At 43.3% G+C, this 24,273-nt stretch overlaps 1 protein-coding gene across 1 annotated transcript in view; it reads left to right on the plus strand.

The window, feature by feature from the left end:
* The window catches only part of LOC126531694 (uncharacterized), a 51,795-nt gene extending 27,762 nt beyond the window's left edge, over positions 1-24,033 (plus strand). The window contains exons 2-8 of the mRNA XM_050179361.2: positions 3,869-4,074; positions 5,726-5,861; positions 18,251-18,384; positions 20,190-20,400; positions 22,121-22,254; positions 22,795-23,017; positions 23,556-24,033. Coding sequence (XP_050035318.1) covers positions 3,869-4,074; positions 5,726-5,861; positions 18,251-18,384; positions 20,190-20,400; positions 22,121-22,254; positions 22,795-23,017; positions 23,556-23,632 — 1,121 coding nt within the window. The 3' untranslated portion in view covers positions 23,633-24,033. The remainder of the gene's footprint in view (positions 1-3,868; positions 4,075-5,725; positions 5,862-18,250; positions 18,385-20,189; positions 20,401-22,120; positions 22,255-22,794; positions 23,018-23,555) is intronic.
* The last annotated feature ends 240 nt before the right edge of the window (positions 24,034-24,273 follow it).

A 24,273-nucleotide genomic window follows, 5' to 3' on the forward strand; every position in this document is an offset into this window, starting at 1 on the left:
TTCCTCAATGCTATTTCTTCTTGCCATGATTCTGTCCTCGTCCCGTTTTAGAGCCTATTCTACCACGCTCGGTTGAAAGAGCTATAGCGCCGAATTTTGTTTAAATTGCGAGGGGCGACGCGAAAATCGATTGAGAACACGGTTGAAGATCGGACGTATCGGGCTGCAGAAGTTATTCGCCCATGGCTTGAGCCAAAGGGAGGAAAGTCGTGAGAGGGAAACGGCCGGTTCCCTTCGTGTCTTGATCGACTATATACGACGACGCCCCGATCTGATGAACACGAGAGAGCACAGCGGAGGGGCGGTGCGCACAGGAAGTAGGCTGGAGACAAAGTGGCCGTGGTAGCGACTCGCTCACTCACCCATGCTCGCGTTGTAAAAATGCGCACATAAAGCGGGGAATGTTCCTTGGTTCGTAGTGATCGATGCAAAATGTGTGACGTATTTGTGTTTCTCGGCTTCTGAATGCTATAGAGTCTGCTTGGGGGATACATGTACAGCTGTCATATTTTACAGCCAAGCTGTTAACCACTAGTTGGTCGGGATATGTCGCGGCGCATCCTCACGGAAATAAAGGATATTTGCTGCGATTAAAAGAAACCTTCAGCGATTGAAGCGAAAAGCGTGTACATTCATTGGAATAGCGCATACAACATACCGAACAGCATTCATTTTAGTAAAGAGCAAGCACAAAAAAGCAGCCAAACAACATGATTGATGATAAGGGGCGCCTTATTTAGCTACTCATTTATGTTTATTTAAATTACCATTACTACTATTACTCTAAATTACAATTACTACTACGAACTCTAAAGCAATTAAGCATTGCATACCCCAATCAGCAGTTGTAGCGATGGTTTTTAACAGCTTCACTGGAGATCCAGTTTCGCGTAAATGTCGAGTATATTTTGTTATGCAAACAGCAGAGCAGCGATTGTGAACATCTGATGAGAAGTTACGCAACAGTACATATCTCTCGTTTTCAGACCCTGAGTTGGCAGGTATTCTCTGCTTTTATCCGCAATGGACACATGCACGAGCACAGAGTGATGAAATTGATAATGTTTAACTACGCACTTCCTTGTAAAGAACTGGAATTGCTGTGGCGAAGAATAAGATCGGCCAGTCCTGCAGCTAATTGTAGGCGACTGCATTAGGTGTGCAGATTATCGCATAGAGAGTGCAGTACAAGATGGTAATTGCACGAAAAGAAACAGTTGACCGCATGCTCCCATGTGTTATATCGTAGCGCCTCTGTAAAATATGAGTATTGTCAAAACTCTGCATCAGAAATAAAGAAAATGAAATCAGCAGTCAGCATGGTCCTTCAAGCTTTAGCTTGGATTGCGGAAAGCGAACAGCGGCAGTGAGCATGGAGCTATGAGGCGATAAGCATCCATAGCCGCTGCGTCGTCTCTGTCAGCAAATGTCAGCATGGAATACTCATATTATACGTCTTTACTAACCTATCGGCACAAGGATACGCACTTCGTTTCTCTCTCTCAATCTATAAATTAACCTGACTTTCTGCACAATAATGGTTAGGTTCTGTCACGCTGTCTGTGCGGTTTCATTATACCATGCAATTAAAATATGACATCCGTGTGTTTGCGCCGTCTCATAATGTTTACAAATAGACACGCGTTGAGTCACGAATTGCGGAGCATATATCGCATTATTCCCTAACAAATGCAAACCTTTTAAGTGACAGTGTGCATGCAGTGCATAAATTTCGTAAAGAACGATGTTGTAAAGAACATTGTAAGAAGCTGGAACTTGCTAATGTTTTTTGCGTGCGTGCGTGCGTGCGTGCGTGTGTGTGTGTGTGTGTGTGTGTGTGTGTGTGTGTGTGTGTGTGTGTGTGTGTGTGTGTGTGTGTGTGTGTGTGTGTGTGTGTGTGCGTGCGTGCGTGTGCGTGTGCGTGTGCGTGTGTGTGTGTGTGTGTGTGTGTGTGTGTGTCTGTGTGTGTGTATGTGTGTGTGTGTGTTAATGAAGCATCTGCGTTGCCATCTTATTTCTTTTTCTTTAATTTCTTTTGAATACGTTTCAGCTATTCTATATAAAACAGCGTCAGTTGTGCTGGACGGTCTGCAAGAAAGAGGCCTTTTGCTTTCAGAAGAAAGGGCTCTGCTTTGGTGGTGGAGACCCAACAAAGCCGAGTCGTCCGCTGGACGATCAATTCCACCGCTCACAGAGAGTCTTTCCTCTGCGAAGGCCGAAAAGCAAATGACGGTACGCACCAGTGGTCGCGTGCAGACCTTCCTCGCTGCGGCATAATTGATCGCGGCCGTAATGAAAACGGATCATTACTCTTGCTCGTAACGATGTAGTGGGGCGATCATGGGCGTCATCCTTTATGAAGATGTTTCTTCTTCGAAACACTCGGTACGTGCCCAGTGTTCTATTCGGTGTCGTATGCGTTGAGAAGAAACGGGACCCATTCGGCCATTTGCAACGAGCAGCGCAACTTTCTAGTTTGAGCTCTCGACAAGTCGTATCTTAACTCGAGAAATATGGTGGACGTGTATGTGTTGCTTTATGACTCGAATCACAGCAAAAGCCGAGAAAGTGATGTGCGATTACAAAACATGTACAATTACGAGTTTGAAGAACTAGGCCTACTTTTGATGTAAAAAAATACATGTGCACAGACAATAAACAGCTTAATGTCCTATTCCGCTAAAGCTAGTTCGAGTTACATGCGCTATGTTGGGTTGAAAATTATCGAGTTTGACCTTGTTTCCATTGTGAATGACAAACGACAGAACGCGCTCAATGTTCTTTTCATTTAGAGGCTCCCTGTCGCTTTATTCGTGTTTTTATTTTGTTTGTTTGTGTTTGTTTTGTCAGTTGTATTGTTTTGTTTTGCTATTTTTTAGTAGGGTGCACAATACTGAATGGCAAGTGAGTACAACCGACCCACGGACATGCATGCCGCTTTGGGCATTGAGAAGTCTAAGCTTTGTATGTCCAGCCTTTTTTCGCGTCCACGTCGCAAATCAAATGATTTCAAAGGCAATTGACCCGTCAGTTCAGCCCGTCATCTAAGCTGCCCCACGAAATGCGAAACAAACACTGAGTCGAAATTGATTGAGGATGAATATCACGTTATAACTTACCGTCTCACGTCGGTGAAGAGCATAGGTATATATAAATATATATAACATGACCTCATTTTTTACGCACATTAAGTGCGCGTAATATCACCTGAATGAGAGATCGAACTGTGTTGGTTTTATCGATAATACTAGTCACCAAGAATATTTTTCTATAAGTTTACAAAAATGTCGTTAACGGAACAACTCATTTTATTGAAATCACTGGTGCTTGTAAATACGCGTATGTCCATTTACTTATCGTTTAATCCTATTAAAAAGAAATTTTAAGCAATAATTATGAAAGTAACAGCAAACCTCAGAACAAATGGGCTATTGCAATGACGTATTATATTCCAGAGCTACTAATTCATCTTCCGGGAATATCATTCAGTCATAGACACTTAGGTAACCTTTACAAGAGTGGCACGAGTAAAATGCGCAAGCTTTCCTCGCATGCTTAATTAAATAATTAAAGATTATTGATCACCTGCCTAACTAATTAATTGATTAATTAATTAACTTCAGTAAAATGGAAAGTTGGGCTAGTTGGTGAGTGATCATCATACCTTGCTGGTGAAGCAGCGCACTGACACGGACACAGTGAAGACAAACAGGAAAAGACGACACTGTGTCGTCTTTTCCTGTTTGTCTTCACTGTGTCCGTGTCAGTGCGCTGCTTCACCAGCAAGGTATGCTAATTAACTTGCACGGCAGATGCTTTCTCACTTTCTATTTCCCTTTCTTCTTATTATTTTTTTCTGTTAACCCAGGCATATCGTGTCTTCGGCTACTGGAGATGTCGGCGCCATCCGTGGCGATCCATGGCCGCGGCATGTGGCTGAACTGCAGCTTCGACCTCGAGTCCGACGAGCTGTACTCGGTCAAGTGGTACAAGAACGACACCGAGTTCTACCGGTACATCCCCCGGGACAGACCGCCCGCGCAGAACTACGACTTGCCGGGTGTGGTGGTCGACGTGAGTGGGTGGTGCACCTCTGTAAATGCGGTAACACTTTATCGTCAGCATTGTCGTCGCTATCGGGCAGGTACGTCAACTCTACTGCAAGGAAAAGCTAGACTCCTCCTCGAGGCCTCCAGTTGAACCCTGCCCTGTGTAAACCGAGGACAGCCTGTCCAGTGCTCGATTGTTTTTATAGTATTCGAGTAATTGGCAAATTTTGTCGCCGGCTTTTCTTCGAAATTTTATTGACATATGCACAAATGACATTAATATGAGACTGAGTGAAAACACAAAAAAAAGACGAAAGAAAAACAATAGAGTGGTGACGAGAAGTAGCGGGCGCCGTCAAAGACGCCAACCTTTCCTGTTACATTATGTCATTAAAATAAAACGAATAACGACTGCAAATTTTCTCATCATTTCATCTATAAATATGATGCCAATGGCAACATGTTTCTGTTCTTAGAATTCATAAGGTTATTATAATAGTCGAGCGCTTATCTAATGACACATTACACATCAAAATCCATATATTTCGTTCTCTTGCTTTCAATAATAACTTTAATGAAGTTTACCCGCCGTCTTGACGTGATGGCTTTGAGATTGCCCTGCTAAGCCTGAAGGCGCGGCATCAAATACCGGCCGCGGCGGTCGCACTTCGATGGGGCCGAAATGCAAAATGCGCCAGTATACCACGCATGGGGTGCACGTCAAAAAAACCCAGGTGGTCCCATTTAATCTCGAGCCCTCCACTACCGCAATCCTCGTAATAATACTGTGGTTTGGGCACTTGAATGTCTAGAATTGAGTGTGAATTGATTTGTTAATCAACTTTCATATCTAGCCCACAATTCTTTCCTTTTTTTCTTCCTGTATGTTTTCACGAAGTCTGCGCCTGCTCCTTTATTCGGTTCAAGCTTCCCTAGCCCTAAGTCTTGGTGGGCCTGGGAGATCAATGCCTACATACTCTCCCAGTGTACTGGAACAGAAACAGCACGCTCACATACGAATTCTGATCGTACTCACAATATTCGAAACGATTGTCAAAATCAATAACTGAGTACGAGTTTCTTGCCTGTCTAAAGCGCTTTTCTCATCTGTTGTCGCCCATGCAATCATATCCGAAAATCTCAATGGCCAAATGAGACTGTGTGCTATGTAGAGCATCGCGCTATTCCAATAAAGGTAGTTTCCGAAACGTGCACTGAATGGGAAAGCGTGAAGAATGACAGGGCGCGGTCACATTAAAGCCAGAAGGTGCGCGCGAGCGCTTTAAAAGTATTCATGCCATTTAATAACCATACTTCATTGCTGCGTCTCTAAATCAATATTTCTACTATATCTCATTTCGGAAATGCAATGCTGAACTCCTGCCATAACAAACATCAAACTGTTTCCAGTTTCATTTCCTTTCTTTCTTTCTTTCTTTCTTTCTTTCTTTCTTTCTTTCTTTCTTTCTTTTATAAATACGTACGTTTCAAAGACAGGTTGATAAAGTAAGGATAGTACTAATGTTTACATGTATGTTTTAGTCGAAGAAGGTGCACATCTGAGCCTTGATAACGATTGAGAAAAGATACACGAGGCAGATGATCGCGACCTCTAATATAGATGAGGCACCGCCGATAACCTGCAACTAAGCAGCTGTGTTTGCAATCCTTCGCAGATGTCCCGCTCACGAGAAGGTCACGTGTTCATCTCATCCGTGAATTTGTCCAGCGAGGGTAACTACCGCTGCGAGGCTTCTGCCGAGGCGCCCTCCTTCCAGACCGTGGTTGGGGAGAAAGAGGTCAAGGTATTTGGTGAGCTCACTGTCTTTGTTTCAGCATGTGCAAGGCGCTGAGTGGAAAAAAAGACTGAGGACGCGACTGAATATAGATAGAAGCTTTGCCAACAATATCAGTAAAGAACCAGGTCATGTAATGGGAACGAGTAATTAGTTATTTTTATGTTTCGTTGGTCTAGCACGTCTGCAGAGTACGAAATCACGGTCGCTCGAGCAAAGCATTCAATCCAGCGATTGTGATCAAAGCATGACTGAAAACACAAAAATTTAAGAGGAAAGGGGGGGGGGGGTTGCAAGTGATCTTGAGTCTTACCCAGAGTCTCACTGATCTTGCTCGTTCGAGTCCAATTGGTTGTTCGAGTCCAATTGGTCGTTCGAGTTCAATCCTACCTAGACTTACTAACCGTATCATGGCTTTCAAATTTTCTTTCTAATCGCAAGCAGTTAACGGTGGTCGATAACGTTTCTTCTCCTTTTTCTGACGTTATTTCTGATGTGCCTCAAGGCAGTGTACTCGGGCCACTTCTTTCTTTTTAAGTTTACATCAACGACTTACCGAATAACATATCTTGTGTTGCGTTTATTTGTCGGCGATTGTATTGCTTACCGTGCAATTAACAGCCCCGCTGACCACGTGGCACTCCAATATGATCTTGAACGTTAGTGACCGATGTACTTCGTGGCTCATGTACCATCGACAAAAAAAAAAAAGTTTGCGGACCATGAGATCTCAGAAAGCGTTGAAGTTCTGAGTAGCCTGAGTAGCTTATATCAGTAGTTAGAAAAAGTGCTTATCAGAATGTTGTTCGCATATACCAGAAGAGGCTGGAAATGCAAATACCAGGCCGGGTTGCAAGGCTGCAGATATATGCAGTTCTCTCTCAGATCTCATGGTCCGTAAACTTATTAGGTCGACAGTACTTGAACGTGTTGAAGTGCAAGGTAATTTCTTTCACTCGAAAAATTGTTCACTTACAATCTTCCCACCATACCTTAATACGAACACAGTTGTCCAACTCCAAGAATACAAATGCTTAGGAGTTTCGCTTACGCCCAATCTTTCGTGGACTAATCATATCACGTTTATCTGTGCTAACGCTTCGAGATCATTAGGGCTGCTGCGCCGTAATTTAAACACTGTCCCTTCCAAACTCTGATAAGAAGCTTATTTAACAATCGTTCGGCCTCCACTTGAGTACGCCTCTGCTATGTGGTGTTCCCATCAAAATTTCGACCTTCTGGAGGACATCTGAAATATAGCTAGCCGTTTCATTTCAAGCTATTATACTTACCATGCCGGTGTAACCTAAATAAAGCTTCACACTTCATTGTAACCCTTAAATGTATTCGCCGTGACATTGCCCTTTTATCATTATTTCATCGATTCATTCGCACAGCTGATCTGTCCATGTCAAACCTGAAAGAATCATCCTGGACGTCACGAGGACGGCACATTCAGTTCAGCTACAGCTGCATTTATGACACTGCAGTCGCTTTTAATTTTTCAGCTCTGCCTCGTGCTACCGGTCTTTGGAACGCTCTCCCCGAGAACACCACTTCCCAATCAAGCCACGACACATTTCGTAGTCGACAGGCCGAAAAATTTGCCGTCTGAACTCTCTGGTCCTTCCGTGTCTTCATTTTTCTTTGTGACTTTATTCCTTCCCTGTAAATTTCTACATCCTAATCAAGCATCTTCATTGATTTACAACTACAAGAATTCCGTGCGTGTTTTATGTTCATTACTTATTTTCCCGAACAAATTACGTACGATTTCACGCGTTATACATAATCTGTGAACCTGCAGCCTTTCGTCAATGACAGAGTTTATTGTTGTCTACCGTTCTTTCTTCCTGAGTTTGCACTGCGGCAGTTCATCACTTGACATGTCTGCCCTCGGGTTGTATGGTTATCCTGTAACTATAGTGATCGTCATGTGATATATGCACGTTTCATTATGCGTGTATTTGCATCTGTTTTAGTTTTCAGTTCAAATGAATTTTCGTATTGACTTATGACGTTGCGTACTACTGCATTGCACGAGACGTGCTCTCATTGTGCTGATGCCTTATACAGCGAAGCTGTTTATGGCTAGGGTTCCGTGCATTTTTCGCTTTGCGTCAACAAAAATCTGGGCCGATCCTGTCGATGATGACGAAGAAGTCCAAGCGCAATGGCATATCCCCCTGTGGACTCCGGGTAGTGGGCTCCGGGACCTGTAACGCGCCCTTGAACTACCCTTGTCACACCTGGGACCCAAAGGGGTCCCAGGCACAAGGATAAGAACAGATTTTATTCAAATGTTTATACCACAAGTAACAGGGAGAAAAGTGTGAAAGTTTACAAGAAAAGAAGGGTAATCAGAAAGAAAGAAACATTGAGGTCTATGGAACGAGGGTGAAGCGCCAACGGTGGGTCACTCACGGTGAGCGACGGAGCGCTAGTAGATATCCCACGATGCTGAAATCACGTCGCTGACGGCCAACGTCTTTTCAGGTAGGATCGTGAACGGATCCGTCGCACCAGATCTACGATCCACTACGATAGGATCTTAGCCCACAAGGCTGACCTGCGTCAGCCATGTCTACGTTTTTCTTTTTTCCTTGCTTTTTTTTTTTCAGATGAATAACAGGAGAGGTTGGCGCCTTTTTGGCGGCATCGGCTACTTCGTCTCACTTTGCAAAGGAAGCAAATGTGCGCAAAAATGGAGAATGATGCCACAAAATATGACACTCAGTAGAATACCAGATGAATAAAAGCTATACAGTCAAACAGTGCAAGAATCGCAAAGTATTGTGCATGAGTTCAGTACACATACGCATATATAAAGTCACATATCTTGAATTGCCAAAACACAGAACACATGTAATTTCACTGAAAGCACAGAACACAAATAATTACACATAGCGTAAAAATTACGATCACCACATAAATCAATTTTGAACCCAGAACAACATTTATATCACTCATTTAGCTGATTATGATAAATTAAAATTTAATATTTACCCAAACTGTTGGTGTCCTCAAAAAACGTTTTCAAAGCAAGAAGTGCTCTTTTCTGAAGGCCCGCAATTGACCATGGACCAAGTATATTTTTTTTTTTTTAGAGTGACTGGTCTTTAGTCTAAAAGCAACAAATTTGCCTTCAGTACGTTTCGTTGCAAATAATTGTTAGTGCACTCGAGGAGGAGATGATGCACATCTTCGTCTGGATGGCCACAAGAACACTGCGGACTAGAGGCACGTTTTATTCCGTATAAAAATTGTCTCGTAAATGCAGTACCAAGCCGTAGGCGGTGCACTAATGTTTCGAACTTTCTGTTTTCTCTTAGATTTGTCGGAATTGATATATTTATACATGGCCCCGAGTATAACTCCGATTTCTTAGATTGCTGATCAAACCAGGCAGTTTTGCTGAAACAACATGATACGTCACAGCAGCAGGTGACCTTCACTACACAAAAGGGAAGATTGATTGTCTCTGCGTTATTGTGCGCCCGATTCGCAGCTGCGTCCGCTGCAGTATTACCAGGAATATTGCAGTGCCAGGGTATCCACTGAAATGGAATTACGTGAATTACGTGATTTATTTATTGCCTTTGTGTGTCCTTTGAGTGTCTCATACAATAGCAAAGTGTACAAAGAATTTTTCTTACTGCTTTGTAGCAAATGACAGTGTCCTGCGAATCGCTAAAAATAACCCATTATCGTGCTTTGTTTTCTGATGCTGTGAAATGCGAAGCAGACAGGATTGCAAACAGTTCTGCCATGGTGGAAGACGTCTCTTGGGATAACTTAAATGTTTGCTCTAGCGCCAAATGAGGAATGACGAATGCGCAAGCCGAGGAATTTTTACGACATGAACCGTCTGTATACACATGGATGTACTGGAGATATAATGAGTAAATTTGGAATAGCGCCAGTTGCTGTGTGGCAAGCGTGAACATATCTCTCATGGAAATAATCCCCTCGACCGATAATTCTATTCTGGGACTTGTTAACATCCAAGGAGGATAACTAACATCCACTTAGCATAATTAAAATCTTGGTAATACTGCTTTATCTTCTTGAACAAGATCATGAACTTTGCTTTTGTTTTGTTCGCTAAGCGCGAGGTTTAATGGATGTTTCTCGTGTTGGGTTAAGACGCGATAAACATGTCAGCATGTTTCAACCGTTCGTATGGCTGGAAATGGTGGGTGACAAGCTTAAGCAATTACTAGACAACTCCAGCTATCCTACAGAACCCCAAGACACACTCGCAGCCCTATTTCCAGTAAGCGTTGAAGACGTTCCTCAGAAGTTTGCGATAAACCACGGAGAATAGGTGACGAGTCAGCAATTTTTTGCTTTATGAATGCGTTATGAACTTGCAATACTGAAGAGACTGATCCCCTTCACGTTGTGCTAGCGAGTCGCCGAAGTACGTTTATTGCAGTATTGGTCTGATTTTCAATTGCACGAATGTGTGACGCTCATGTCAACTGGCGGTCAAGAATAACCGCAAGAAATTTATGCTCTTCTACGAACATCAAATATTGCCCTTCAAGCATAAGTTGGAAATTATTCAGCCATCGCCTAGTGAAAGGAAGTGCGGTGTCTTTGCGTATGAAAGACTAATGCCCCTTTGTTTTAAAAATTTGTGGCTGATATCAAGGCCTTCTTGCAGCATGTTTTGTATATGAGATCCAGAGGCCCATATGCAGATGTCATCTGCGTACAGATAGTGCTGTAGGCCAGATGGTAGTTTTTGCGTTAAGGCTGCTATGACACAGTTGAATAAAAACGGACTGAGAACACTGCCCTGCGAAACGCCCTGCGTGATGCTGTGATAATTACTCTCTCCTTGAATTGTTTCCATAAATATTTTTCTTTCGCTTATGAAATTTGATGTCCATCGCAGTGTTCGGCCGTGTAGGCCAAGCTCTAACATATCAGCAAGGACGTGCATGTGACTTACAATGTCGAATGCTCTCTGGAGGGGTAGGAAAGAGAAAAGCAGAAAGCGGGGAGGTTAACCAGAATAACGTCCGGTTGGCTACCCTACACCGGGGGAATGGGAAAGGGGGAAACAAAGACGACAGGGAGAGAGAGAACTCTGAATGTCTAAGAATACCGCTATTGTCACATTTCCACATATTCGTTCATGTTCGACGCATGTGACAATGTCTAATGCTGCATCCATTGTACACCACTTTTCTCGAAAACCTGTCATGTGGTTCGAAAGCACATTTGTGTGTTCACACCACCATTGCCGTCGACTGTCTACCATCTTCTCTATTAGTTTACAAAAACATATTGTGACACTAACGGGTTGGTAGCAGTCGAGAGAAAGAGGAGTCTTTCCTGGTTTCAGGGCTGGAATCACACGAGCTAATTTCCATGAATCTGGAAAACTCTCTTTTATCCAGATATTATTAAATATATCCAGAAGAGCCATTCTACCGGCTGTACTGAGGATCTTTGACACCACATACGTAACACTGTCTGGGCCTGTAGTTGTCTTTGTACGGCATAACGTAATAAGAGCACATTTCAATTTACCTAAACTAAACTCACAGTCAAGTTAAGGGTGTTGTGACATAAAGCACGCACGAACCTTTTGTTCTGCTAGTTTTGTGGAAATTGTAAATTGTAGGCAAGTAAACGGAATTCCTGGTCTGCATATAAGTTGACAGAATTCGTCAGCAACAGATGTTTGCGCAGTGTTTCGAGCAACGGCAAGGGCTCGGGAAGTATGACTCTGGGTAGCTGGACCACTAAAAGATCGGACAACTGACCATATTCTGGGAACTGGAGGGAAAGGAGACAACGACGTGCAATATTCTCGCCATCGTCTCGTACCTGATTTCTGTTAGCGTCTGTGTGAAGTATACTGAACTTTCTGTGTCATGTGTAGTCATCCAGTTTTTCGTTTTTCGGCAGTTTTCCGCAGTTTTCTTCTAGTTGCCTTAGACATTCGTATCCCCGTAAACTGCAGCGGATTCATTTGGGAGAATGATTTGCTTTGTGCAGATCTTGTAAGACTCGCACAATATATTTGCAAAACTTTGAAAGTTTGCATTTTTGCCCAATTAGTTACTTAAGTAGTAATAAAAATTTAGCAAATTGTCATATTTTGAGTAGCGCCGGGCCCATTCATTCTGTATGAGACCATGTTTTACCAAACCGGAAAATGATCACTACCGTGCGTTTCTTTGCCGGTTGAGCAATCAACGCCATCAAGAAGGTCATGTGAGTAGAGCATAACAACTACAGAGCTGGAGTAGCAAAACCCCCGCAAGAACGTCGGAAAGCTGTTGTTTAACACGGTCCAATTTACATTTTTCTGCTGCGCACTCGATAATGTTCCCGTGGAAATCATTATGTTCACTGCCCCAGATGACGTTATGTGCGTTGAAGTCCCCAGAAACCAGCACATGTGAGTTTGCGATACCAAACGCATTCACGAAGCTGTCTACAGGTATTTTGCTAGAACCTTGTAGATAAAGGCTTATCACTGTGACGCATGTATTTCTAAAATATATCTTGCACGCTACGAACTCCAGTATATGTGAATCACTCGGCTGTATTAAATAGGACGGCAAGTCTTTTCTCACGCATAACATCGCTCTTCTATTTCCAGCAATGCTCGATGATTTATATATCACGGAGTTTGAAAGACGAAAGTCATCTCGTACGCCTGCCTCCTGTATACATAAAAAGGGAAAGTTAATAATAAGAACTTAGAGCGCTAAAAACACGAAAGACGTAGAGGAAGAAACACACACCTTTCTCTACGTCTTTCGTGTTTTTAGCGCTCTAAGTTTTATGAATAGGAAAGTTATGTTGAGCTAGTAGTTTGAGAAAATAATCAGCGGTCTTATTACGCTATTAGCATTCCACTGAAATACAGAAACATCGTTGTAACGATTACTCTTTGTAAGCCTGCCGTCGAGCTGTTATTGGTTGTGGTAGCCCCAACGACTCCATAGACAGCAGGGCTTTTACCTCTCGTAGGTTGATTGCTTGTGGAATGGCACTGAGAATTGCACGCCGAGCTGCGAATAGCATGGGCAGGATCACTTTTGCCACGGGTATAGACGCGTAATCACCAAACGATGCTGAAGCTCCATCTGTGAACAGAGCAGATCACTGGAGAGCTGACTGGGTGGTCGCTGGGATGACTGGTATAGTTGGGGCGAATGCTGAGGTAGTCGCTGAGGTGTTAGATGAGGTTGCTGTGTCAATAGCACAGGACGGTGCTGAGAAAGTAGGCGAATTTCACGCGATGGGGGGGGGGGCGTGGGCAAGATGAGCAGCATTCTCTGAAGATGGATCGGGTCACTCGCTGTCGGAACGTTGTCGACCTGAGTGCTTTAGAGCTGCAGAATAGTTCAAATTGTCCCCTTGCTCTTTATTTTTGTTAGGAGGCGCATATCTTACGGCATCAAGGTTATATTGGAGTGCATTAAGAAGAGGCAGCCTTCCGTATATCAACTGGTGTCTATGTACCTCTGAGGCGCTTCTGTTCTGAGGGCACCCGGAGTAGGACACTGTGTGGTTTCCTCCACAGTTGGCACACTTTGGCTGACGCACACACTTACACTCTGTGTGGTTGTGGTCTTCTGAGCATATCTTGCAGCGGCGTGGACTGCTGCGGTTCTTGGCCAAATGTGCAAATCTGTCGCAGTTGTAGCATCTCAGAGCAGGATCACGGTATTCTTCTACAGGAGGACTCGTGAAGCGCAAGTGCACTCTTTGCGGCAATAATCTGTCTTCACTGAAACGCAGAATAATGGTTCTCAGTGAGCGTAATTCTATCGCTACGTTTTCTTGGCGATTGTAGCTCGCCTGACGACGGGCAGATGTCACACCATGCAATATCCTTCAGGAAGTCAACCAGTTGTTCTGTGTATTCAACTGGGGCATGGCGTATCTCGCCAACATTTTTGGTATAAGATGCCGGATGTCTACGTTCGCACCGCCCTCTCTTTGTCGGCGTTTCAAGTGCTTGCGTATCTAGTTTCCTTTCCTTCCGCTCTCCCGCGGTGGCGGTGCCGTCGTCCACGCGAATGTATAAAAATACAGAAAAACAAGTTGCAGTTCTCCATTTTTAATTTCATTTCTCTTCTGTCGTCGTATTGTAGAAGCCGCGTATAGTCCGGACTCCCAAAGAGCAACGCGCCTACGAAGACCGACGTCCAGCATGCGCTTGGCGTTTTGTGAACGATCTTCATCGGTGCTTTTAAAGGGTTAACAGCGCCCACAGACTGGGACAGAGTGAAGGACAGCAGGTTCAGCGCTGTGTCCTGTTGTTCTTCTCTCTGTCCCCGTCTGTGTGTGCTGTTAACTCTTTGAGATGGTATACCAACTAGCCCACCAAGCCATCCTTGTGAGCTTCATCGGTAGTGTTTGCCGCCCACCGGCGATGGTTGCATTCTCGTCTGTGTTCCTGCCGTCGCTCTTCGCAGAAGCATCGCTCCTCGGGAGTCCGGACTATACGCGAATATGATGAACTTAATATAATAATATCAGAGGTGATACGAGAATGTGCGTGCGTACCTATCGTCACGATGACCACTGATCAAGACAATAAATGGGTTCATATTTTTGTTCAAAATTCTGTGTCACTTAATTCTGTGTCCTGTATTAGCAGGTTCGCTGGTCATCCACCTTCACAGAGTGGTATGGCTCATGATTTTTTATTGCTTTGAATAGCGCTTCTATTGTGTTTCTTAATCCAGCCTTACCTTCATAAAGGCCTGTAAGGTATTCCAAAATAAAAATTTTAAAAATCGTTCCAACCATGACGTGGGAAAACTCAGAAGATTAGCGCAGGATTTGGCGTGTGCTACTACGTTGCCACTGATCCGCCGCCGTTGGAGACGATAGGCGTGAGAAACTCGTCGCACGAAATATCAGATATCATATAAAGGCACATTAAATGAAGAAAGGCAGTATCATGGAGGCGCGCGCAGAATTTGCTATCTGAGAAAATATTAATATTTCCTGCGTCTAGGCACCCGGCCTGGATTTCATATGTGCTATGAGTACTGTATTAGTACAGTACTCATAATTAATTATTAATAATAATAATCATAATAATAATAATAATGATAATAATAATAATAATAATTAACATTGCTAATATTAATATCATTGTTTCATTAATTAATTAATTAATTAATTAATTAATACAGTATTGGTATACCACCATCATAGCGCGGAAGCCGCATCCCGTATACTTTTGACCATGCTTGTACATGGGCAGTCAGGCAAGTTTGCTAGCACGGCTGTGGCGTCTTCCTGGACCATGCTCGCGTATTGTACGATGACCCTGGATGAGTGATCCTGGCAAAACTCGCGTCTACACTTAAACTAGTGACCCTGGAGAGGTGGCAGCCTGACTCCTCTGACGACCACGTGCGAGCCATAAGCGAGCCGATTACGCAACTTGCTTTGGTCGAGAACAACTGAAACACAGTCCATGAGCCCAGATGGTTTTCAGAAACAAGGACACCAAGTTCATTATTAAGAATTCGGACCCCAAAATAACGTAGCCTTGGCCCGAAGTATTATTGAAAACACATTAGCGGCAAGGACAAGATCTTCTTCAGAGGTGTTAGGGTAACATAACTGCAGACTCGGTTGACCTTGCAGAATCACAACCCAATTTCCATCCAAGCAGATTCTTTTGGGCAGCTGCAATAAAAATTTAAATTGCCCTATTACATCGCCTACTGCACCTATGTTACTGGCCCGTTTAAAACTTTCCGTCGTATAACGCATTCGGGCACTTGGTAAATTAATTTTACAAGTGCAATAATTTAACCACATGCACTCCCCCAGGTAACGTGATCTTTGAGTTTACAGTTCCACCAGAGCCGCGTGTTAAATTCTGCGTTGTTCCTAAAACACAGCTATAACAGCCCCTATAACCTGAATACTTAATTTACTGCTAAGGCATGTAATTTTTCCGCACGTTTTGAACCTTATTTCTAATAACCCACCTCTAAATTTAAGCAAATATAAACATTGCGCATTTTGTAGTTCATCGAGTACACCGCAGAAACCTACCACGAACTTCGTATAACAAAAAATAAGCGAAAGACACGAGTTCAGTAGCTATTTGCCACGCGTCTAATCTGACCAGGAAAGGGACTTTCGTAACCCATTGTACTGAACGTGACCCCCGTTTCCAGAACACGAACATTTGGTATAAAATAGTTGTTTCATGTTATTGGGAAGCTTGGCGGATAGCGGCGGTATGACGTTTTCGAATTCTTGCTTAAATTTATCGCAAGGGCAGTATTATTTCACACGCATTTATCTTGGCACAAAGATTTGTCATAGCCTTTCTCCCGTTCTCGCTAAATTTAATCATGGTGGCTCGGTGGTTCAGCCAGGGAAATGGGCTAAATTCTGCGCACTCTTAAAACACCCATAACGTTCCGGAGTTCTTGCATACGTAATTTATTGCAAAAGCCGCAATAAACCCACCCACTTTGAGCTTTACCTCCACGTGACACATTACGTGGCCCTTACTTTCACCAAACAGAAACAAGGTGTCTCCTTTAGTTCACAGAGGACAGCTGGCGAACGTCGCATAACGCATGAAGATACCCCCTAAACATGAGGGGTCATGAATTTTTTGTAATGCTTCAAACTGAGCAGCTAGCGTTAAAATTTTATGACACGTATCACTTAGGATGCCCTTGATTTTTGTTAAATATGAAGATTCTGTAAGGCAGAGTTATTTCTGGGAATTGGGAAATGTAGTTAATAACGGCAGAGTTATATTTGGAAACACTTTTTTCAGAAGTTGTTTGCGAGACCTGCATTGATCTAAACGCATTTAAATTCGAATGAAGATTTTCCTTAGTGGTCCACTTATTGTTGGTAAGTTCAATCCTGGTGACATTAGTAGTTATGTAACAGCTGCTTGAAAAATCTTGCGTCGCTCGTTAAAGTCAATCATATAGGCTCTGGAGCTCTTCGTTACGCGATTCATTACAGAGGACGTAATCAACCGGAACACTGTCAGCTCTGCATACACGCGACCCATAGCGCGTGCCTTATTTAAACCAAATGTGAACTTCGTGTAACGCAGAATTCCCTCGGCAGAGTGAGAAACATGGCGTAAAAAGTTTAAATAACGCTTTCGAAAACACGTTTAAGAATCTTCTTTTTTAAAGAAAGGGTATAATTATTTTACAGGCACATCACTTAGCGCACTAATTTCTCATAGTTTTGTTATAGTAACGTGCAAGTCACTGTATAGTCATCTGGTAACTCAAGGACTATGTCTCCGAAATAATGAATGCATATATTTTCATTTGCAGTTTTCTTTCAACATAGTTGATAGCATTTTAGGCTGCGTTTATTCGTGTAAACGGGATAGCTTGCCAGTCTTCTGGAGAACAATCATGGAAATTATGCCTGGGTACTTCACGAGTGTGTTCATTCGGGAGGCCTAGATAAAATTCGTACAGGACTTATGATGCCCGTTACCGTCGGTTTATGTTTGTTTAGTATCCGCAAATATTTTATAAATATTGATGTAAATGTGGGAACAGTGATCAGAGTCAATAAGCAGGCTGTGTGGCATCATGGGGTTCCCATGCTGCACTTCACAAGTCGCCTGCTCCAGAAGTGTTGGGTGCATTAGGTTGTAGAGTGCAGCATAGAGATGTAGCACTTTTGCAAGTATGCATTTTGAATTCTTGAATTTGTGTCTGGCTTTTGTATAAGATACACCGACGCAAGCTTAAAGCATTTAGTGCACAATTGCACGTAGAGCCTGTGTGTTTTCGTTGAATAAGCGTCCCTTTGTTAGAAAGCAAATTGTTTTGCCTCGTGTGAGGGCTTCGATGGAATCTATACTTGGATCAAACGAGCAAATAATGGTGAACACTTCTCGGTGTACAAAAGGCGCCTGTCTGTGAAAATAATGGGCATCGTATATTTGCCTTAACTTCATCTTTTTGGCTTGAGAAACTGATTTTGGTGAGCTAAATATTCCTCAATAGATACACAATATGCAGGCATCACATAATGTTAACTGCCCCCCCCCCCTTCACCGTACAATTAATATTTGTACAATTCAAACTAAAAAACTAAAAACTTCAATAGAAACTAAAAAACTAGAAACTAAAAGCGTCAACAAAGATCCTTAGTGACCCTGCGTGATGCGAAGCAAGCGATAAGTCTACTTGGAGCAGTGTTTCGACGAAGACGTTTCTCTTAATGAGTGCAGCATTGTCAATGGTAATGTTCTCTTTCTTTCTTTCTCTCTTTCTTTCTTTCTTTCTGTCTTTCTTTCTTTCTTTCTTTCTTTTTTCGCGTGAAGTCAGAACATCACACTGCTATATGTAAATGGCCTTCTCAAAAATGTATGTATGAATTTTGTCTTCTTTGTGACAGTGATTCCCGAGCACCCACCCAAGATCCGAGGCACGCGAGCCAAGTACGAAGTCGGGGAACGTGTTGACGTGTCTTGCAGGGCCCCGTACTCGCTACCTGCTGCCAAGCTTGTCTGGCACGTCAACGACCAAGAGGTGTGTATTGTCCCCGAGATAATGTTGATTTTCGGGATCAGCTTACGGCGTAAATGAATACGCTGTAACGTTTCGTCGCCGGTGTACAGTAAATCGGTTGTCATGCCACCGTCATCGCTGTCGTCGTCGCCTTGCCGTTGCCGTCAGATACACAAGTGCCAGCCTTTTACAAACATGTTGCTCACATTTATTCGCACAGAGCGTCGGCTCTTCATAATATTTTTTTTTTTTTGCTTGTACAGCGAAGCTGTATATGGCTAGAGCATTTTCGTCATCAGTGAACAACCCGCTAACTAGCTCGTTGGGACCCTTCGGTGCTACCGCGCGAACGCGCTCGTGCCAGTGCTCCCGCGTTCGTCGTCGCTCTCTTCTTGTACAGCTGGCTGCGTTGCCGCTCATCATTGCAGCGTAGAATTTCAGTGCTTTTCAGTCGTCGTTATGGGGAGGCCGCGTTAAATTTTTGTACAGCGAAGTTGTTAAGGGCTACTTTCCTGAGGATCGTGTCCCTGTATTAACACAAGCTATCATCATCGAGATTGGTTCCAGCATCGTCGTCATATTCCACATCTGGCTCGTTGGGGCCCCTCGGTGCTACCGCGCTCGTGCCAGCGCTCCCCCGTTCGTGGTCGTCATTAAATAAATGAATAATTAATTTGTTAATTAATTAAGAAACACAAAGACGTAACCAATTTTACATCGAAGCTGTTATGGGCTAGTTCCCCCATGATCGTGTATGTGTGTGGACACAAAACTCCCCATACATGTGCCGATTCCGAAGAAGGTGCCATGCCGGGCCGCCCCACGGCGGAAGTGAAGCAGGCTTTAAGCATTGTACATCGTGGGCCGATTCCGAAGATAGTGCAATGCCGGGCCGACCCGCAGCGGAGGTGCAGTTCGTCATTAAGAAGCCCACGTACACAGCTTCGCTGTTCGTCCTTCTTCACAGAGTGAAAGAGCACCGAGCTTTTCTTTAACAGTGGTATGAACAATTGCTTAAGGAGGTATGAGCCATTCATTGTCTTACGTGACCATCCGTCACCTAAGACAATGACGTAAGACATTCAATAACAGAGGTGATACGAGAATGTGTGTGCATACCTATCGCCACTGTGACCGCCGATCAGTAGAATAAATACGTTCGTGCCTTTGTTCAAAATTATATGTCACCTCTGTGTCGTGTGCTAAACAGCTTCGCTCGTCATCCACATTCACAGAGTGGAAAGGCTCATGACTTTTTCATTAAACCTTGCCATTTAAGAATCCCACGAAAGGACACGTGTGGGCAACAAATAAATTTGATGTTTTTTTCAGATGGAAGTCAATAATTTTATCATCTATGCACAATCACAAAATATGCTACATTTAAGAATATAGAGAGCTGTTCTTTAAAAAACGCTCTGTCATTGAAAAGAACGTGGAATGGGACCGCTCTTGCAATGCGTAAAACAGATAATCGGTTGACTATTCGACGAACAAGTGGCGCTAAATAAAGGATACGCAGTTGAGGGCGACCAGAGACTAGATTGAGTGAGGAGATTAGAAAATCTCCAGTCACAGCACACAAGAAAGGGGTGATTTGAGATCTTTTGAAGTCATTTTCATCCTGTAGCCAACCTAAACCAGATGAATATGATAACGATGACTCACGTGATTATCTAAACTGAAAATAAGTATCTTGAGCTATGCGATGTGCCTGCGGACTCCGCTTTATCAGTTTTGCTCGCATTTATCAGCTCCGTATTTCTATTAAAAATACGACTTATTTTATGTGGGATGCTCTGCAAGGTTTCTTTTTTTTCTTGCAGGTTCCGTTCAGCGATGTGCACGGCCTGGAGACCCTGTATGACTCTGAAGGGCTGCAGAGTTCAGGAGTCCTCCTGTCATTCGTCCTGCAGCCCTACCACGTGACTGGCAGCTCGCTGCGGCTCAAGTGTGTCAGCGTCATATCTGAGACGTTCCTGACATCCAGCGAAGAGCTTATTGTCGGCGACACGGTTCCTTCCATACCGTATCCAGGTGTGATTGGATAACCACCAAGAAAATACGGAAAATTGTTCTCTGGCAGTGGTGCAAATCTAAGTAGGCCTTATCTCTAACAAATACACTTGCCCTCTTAAAGGAACTCTAAAGATAAAAATTATCTCAGACGTATTATTGAATTAACTTTCTACAATACCAAAGCAGTCATTATTACCTTGACAAGAGGCTCACTAAGTCAGAAAAGACTCAAGGACTTGTGGCGCCGCCGCCTTGAAGTTTTCGCACCAGCTAGCCATGGCGTCACGAATTTGATGGCGTCTGCTGGGACCTAGATAACTTTTTTTTCCCGTAAACTGGAGGTTATTGTGTTCTAAAACGGCATAATATTGAACTTTGCAAGTGTCAGGAGCACTTATTTAGTCAGAAAACTCAAGTACGTAAAAACACCTCCGTTGAGGATTCGGTGTGAAATTTAAAAAAAATTAACTGTGAGCTTCATTTCCCGCTTCTAATAATTACCCTATTACCACGAGCTTACGGAAAATAGAGATTTAAGATATCTTATCAGTCTAAACGAATGTGTTGTTTCTCTTTAGTGTGCATTTGAACCTGTCGTTTGACTATCGCATTTCGAAAAGAAAGTAGCCTAGTTAATCTAAGCACGCTTCTATTTTCATAACTGCGCGCTTGCTCACGAGTCTCCAGTATAAAAAAAAATGGGGACATGAACATGTTTAATACGCCACGTTTATCGCCAATATTTTGCAAAATTAACTTATACGTCAGGTTCCGGGTTTCAAATTTGCAGATCTTTTCGCCCGTCAAAAACTCAACATTTTTACGCTCACATTTATAAAGCAGCATTATACCACAAAAACTTGCCGCAGAGCAACAACATAGAAAAAAATCCGGTTGGCAAGGGTAGTGATAAATAAAAACTTCAAGCTGATTGAAAAGGCACCTGCCCTGTATACGTTTTGGCAGAAAGTGACACAATTGCGCGAAGTTTATAAGGAGCACAAAGATCAAAGGAAACAAATGCGTGCGCACACATGCACACGGTACAGGATAACTTGTAATTGCGTGAGAAATACATTCCTATTAGTGCTCCAAAGCATAAGCGTGGAAGCTTGAACCTCATTTACGTATTATATCCCGACTCAATATGAACGTTCGCGTAGTGTGCCGTTGACGAATGCAATTAATAGATTGCCACATTTCTCAAATTTATTATGACAGTGCTCACGGCACGTGATGCTTGGAGTGGAAAAAAGAAGACGGGACAGAAAGAGGGAGCGAGACGTAAATAAAGACAGCAGGGCCTAAATGCATTCGCAGTGCCTTTCTATACATAATTTAAAGAAAGTGTGCAGCAGTGCAAACACGCAACCTATGAAAGCAAATTTGGCGCTTAGGTGCATTCTAGTGGCGGTTTACTTAAATACCTGCGTAAAGCGGTGTATTTTAGCTATATCGATGCATTTAAGGATATCGTCGAGCTTAGCTGCAAAGCCAGTTATTATGTTCCAGAAGTGTCATTCCATAGATATATCGATTAACACTCCGATGTCCTCCTCCATCAATATAGTTGTCATACATTCCCCATAGATTAGCTGTATGCACGCAAAACCCCGTAGGTCGCCCTCATTCACACAGCGTCGATAACATATATGCTTACAACTGAGTATTCACAAACGTCGTTGCTACTCCGTTATTAGCGCACCTCATGCGGTTATTTTCGATGTGTTACCTTTAGAGGCCAGCCCGCATAGTCCCAGAATCGACGGTGGTGCGCCAAAGTACCGAGTCAACGACCTTGTGAACCTGACCTGCAGATCTTCAGAGTACGACCGGCCTCCGGAGTTGAGGTGGTTCATTAACGACAAAGAGGTAAGCGGCCACATGCATATTTACTCTTGACGTCCGTTAATACTTGAGCGAAATTTACCTAGAGAATTGTGCTGATGTAAAGAACTATAAGACCTTACATGGAAGCAGTCACTTCCATCGTTTTCCCTTTAGTCTTGTTCTATAGCAAGTTTGTTGAATCGTAAAGAGCGTGCCATCTCAACTCCTCCTGTGTCACAAAAGGTAATAAAACGAGGAGGTGTGACGTCATACTAGTGAATATGCCACTGGTTTCCAAGTATACTGTAACCAAAAACGTGAATAAACTCCTCTCAGATGGCGGTTTCCGGCTACAAGACTGCTTGGAGCCCAACGAAATCTCCTTAACAACTTTCTAACGCCTTTCGCAATGATATGCTCATACGAGAGCATAGCAACATCTTTTTCTTACATAGACCTCCACATTTCTGCAAATAAAGATAAAAAGTAGTACAATACAAAACGAGGACACCTTCTTTAGGAAGTAATTGTAAGTGCCCTTCGCAAAAACCGGGAGAAGCTCGTGATTGTTGCCACCTGCAGGCCCGTCCTGAGTACCTGGTGAGGCACGAGCTGCAGAGATACCCGAGGTACGCTGCATCACTGGGCCTCCGATTCAGGGTACGGCCCGAACACTTCGAGGATGAACGCATGCATCTGCGCTGCACGGTGACGCTGTCGAATGTCCTCAATACCAGCAGCGCGGAGGCGAGCATCAAAAACAAGCACCGAGCCATGTCGGGATTCAGAGCAGCCAGCAAAGACGGTGCGTTTGGGTGTCTAGATTCTTTCTGAATAACGAGCTCTCATTTACAACGCTTAAAGGTAAAATTAATTTGCGATAAATTGTGCTACTAATGAGCACATTTGCTCCTCGGTAATGCTTCAATTAAAATAATGCTTACTGGAAAACTTATTTCAAGACAGCTCGTTTAATTCTCTCTTCGTTCTTTTTTTTAGCATCATTGATGGCAACTGGCCGATCCCGGCGATAACGTCATTCATGCTGTGTCTGTAAAATGTTTATGGCGTGAAAATTAGCTCTTAAATCATCATTTTATATGCTTCAAAGATCCTCGCATCTTAGTCGATAGCAGACTCTTTCCTTTTGGTTACATGCTATTATGATAAGAATAAAACAGTGAATATATAGATAATGAAATCAGAGAATTCTCGAGGAACAAACAGAACCTTCGCTCGTCATCCTGTAGCTCAAGTTTGTTCTTCATTTGCTTGTTGTTGTTGTTGTTGTTGTTGTTGTTGTTGTTGTTGTTGTTGTTGTTTTACCTCTCAAACCTGTGCAGTATCCAATGGAGCAACCTGCGTGTTGGTGCCATTGCTGTCGAGTCTACTGGTTTTGATTGTACTGCCGAAGCTGTGAAAAGTGGCGCCAGTCATCACGCAAAACGCAAGCAACTGAGAATTCACTGCCTCACCAACAACCCTGCTTTTTATTCGTCTGAGGACTTGTACGCTCTTCTACGACAGCATTTCTGGCCACTCAGTTGGTGCCAAGGACACTCATACAAACCTGGCCTGGAGGCGAAGTTTTGGGTCTCGAAGGATGCTACACTGGAAAATGTCGCTAACGCCGGCTGGACATGCTCTGAGCACCATTTTCATTTACACCTCTACAACCTTGCGAATGTTTGGTGTACGTTGTGCTGGTGCCTTTGTTTTTGTGAACCGTCATAGCACCTGCGTGTTCGTAAGCCAGGACAAGAGTGCTTCGTTGAAGACAAGACAACAGTTTTTTTGTTATTAAAAGTGTTGATATCCTAACGGGACCGCGTTACCTCGCCAGAAACAAAGGCCGATGCGGCAGTTGCATTCTACACAAACCGGCAAAGCGAAATCGCAGTGCTACACGAAGAATAGGTCCCTGTGTTTATCACAAATTTTTTGTGACAATCGAATGACATGAAAGCGAGCTGTCGCTTGTGATTGAAAAATTAAATGCAGATGCGACGCACGCATCATCAGCAATCTGACTTAGCTAAAAGAATGACATCGTGTGACAAC

This window comes from Dermacentor andersoni, chromosome 5, assembly GCF_023375885.2.
Source record: "Dermacentor andersoni chromosome 5, qqDerAnde1_hic_scaffold, whole genome shotgun sequence".
Taxonomy (NCBI): domain Eukaryota; kingdom Metazoa; phylum Arthropoda; class Arachnida; order Ixodida; family Ixodidae; genus Dermacentor; species Dermacentor andersoni.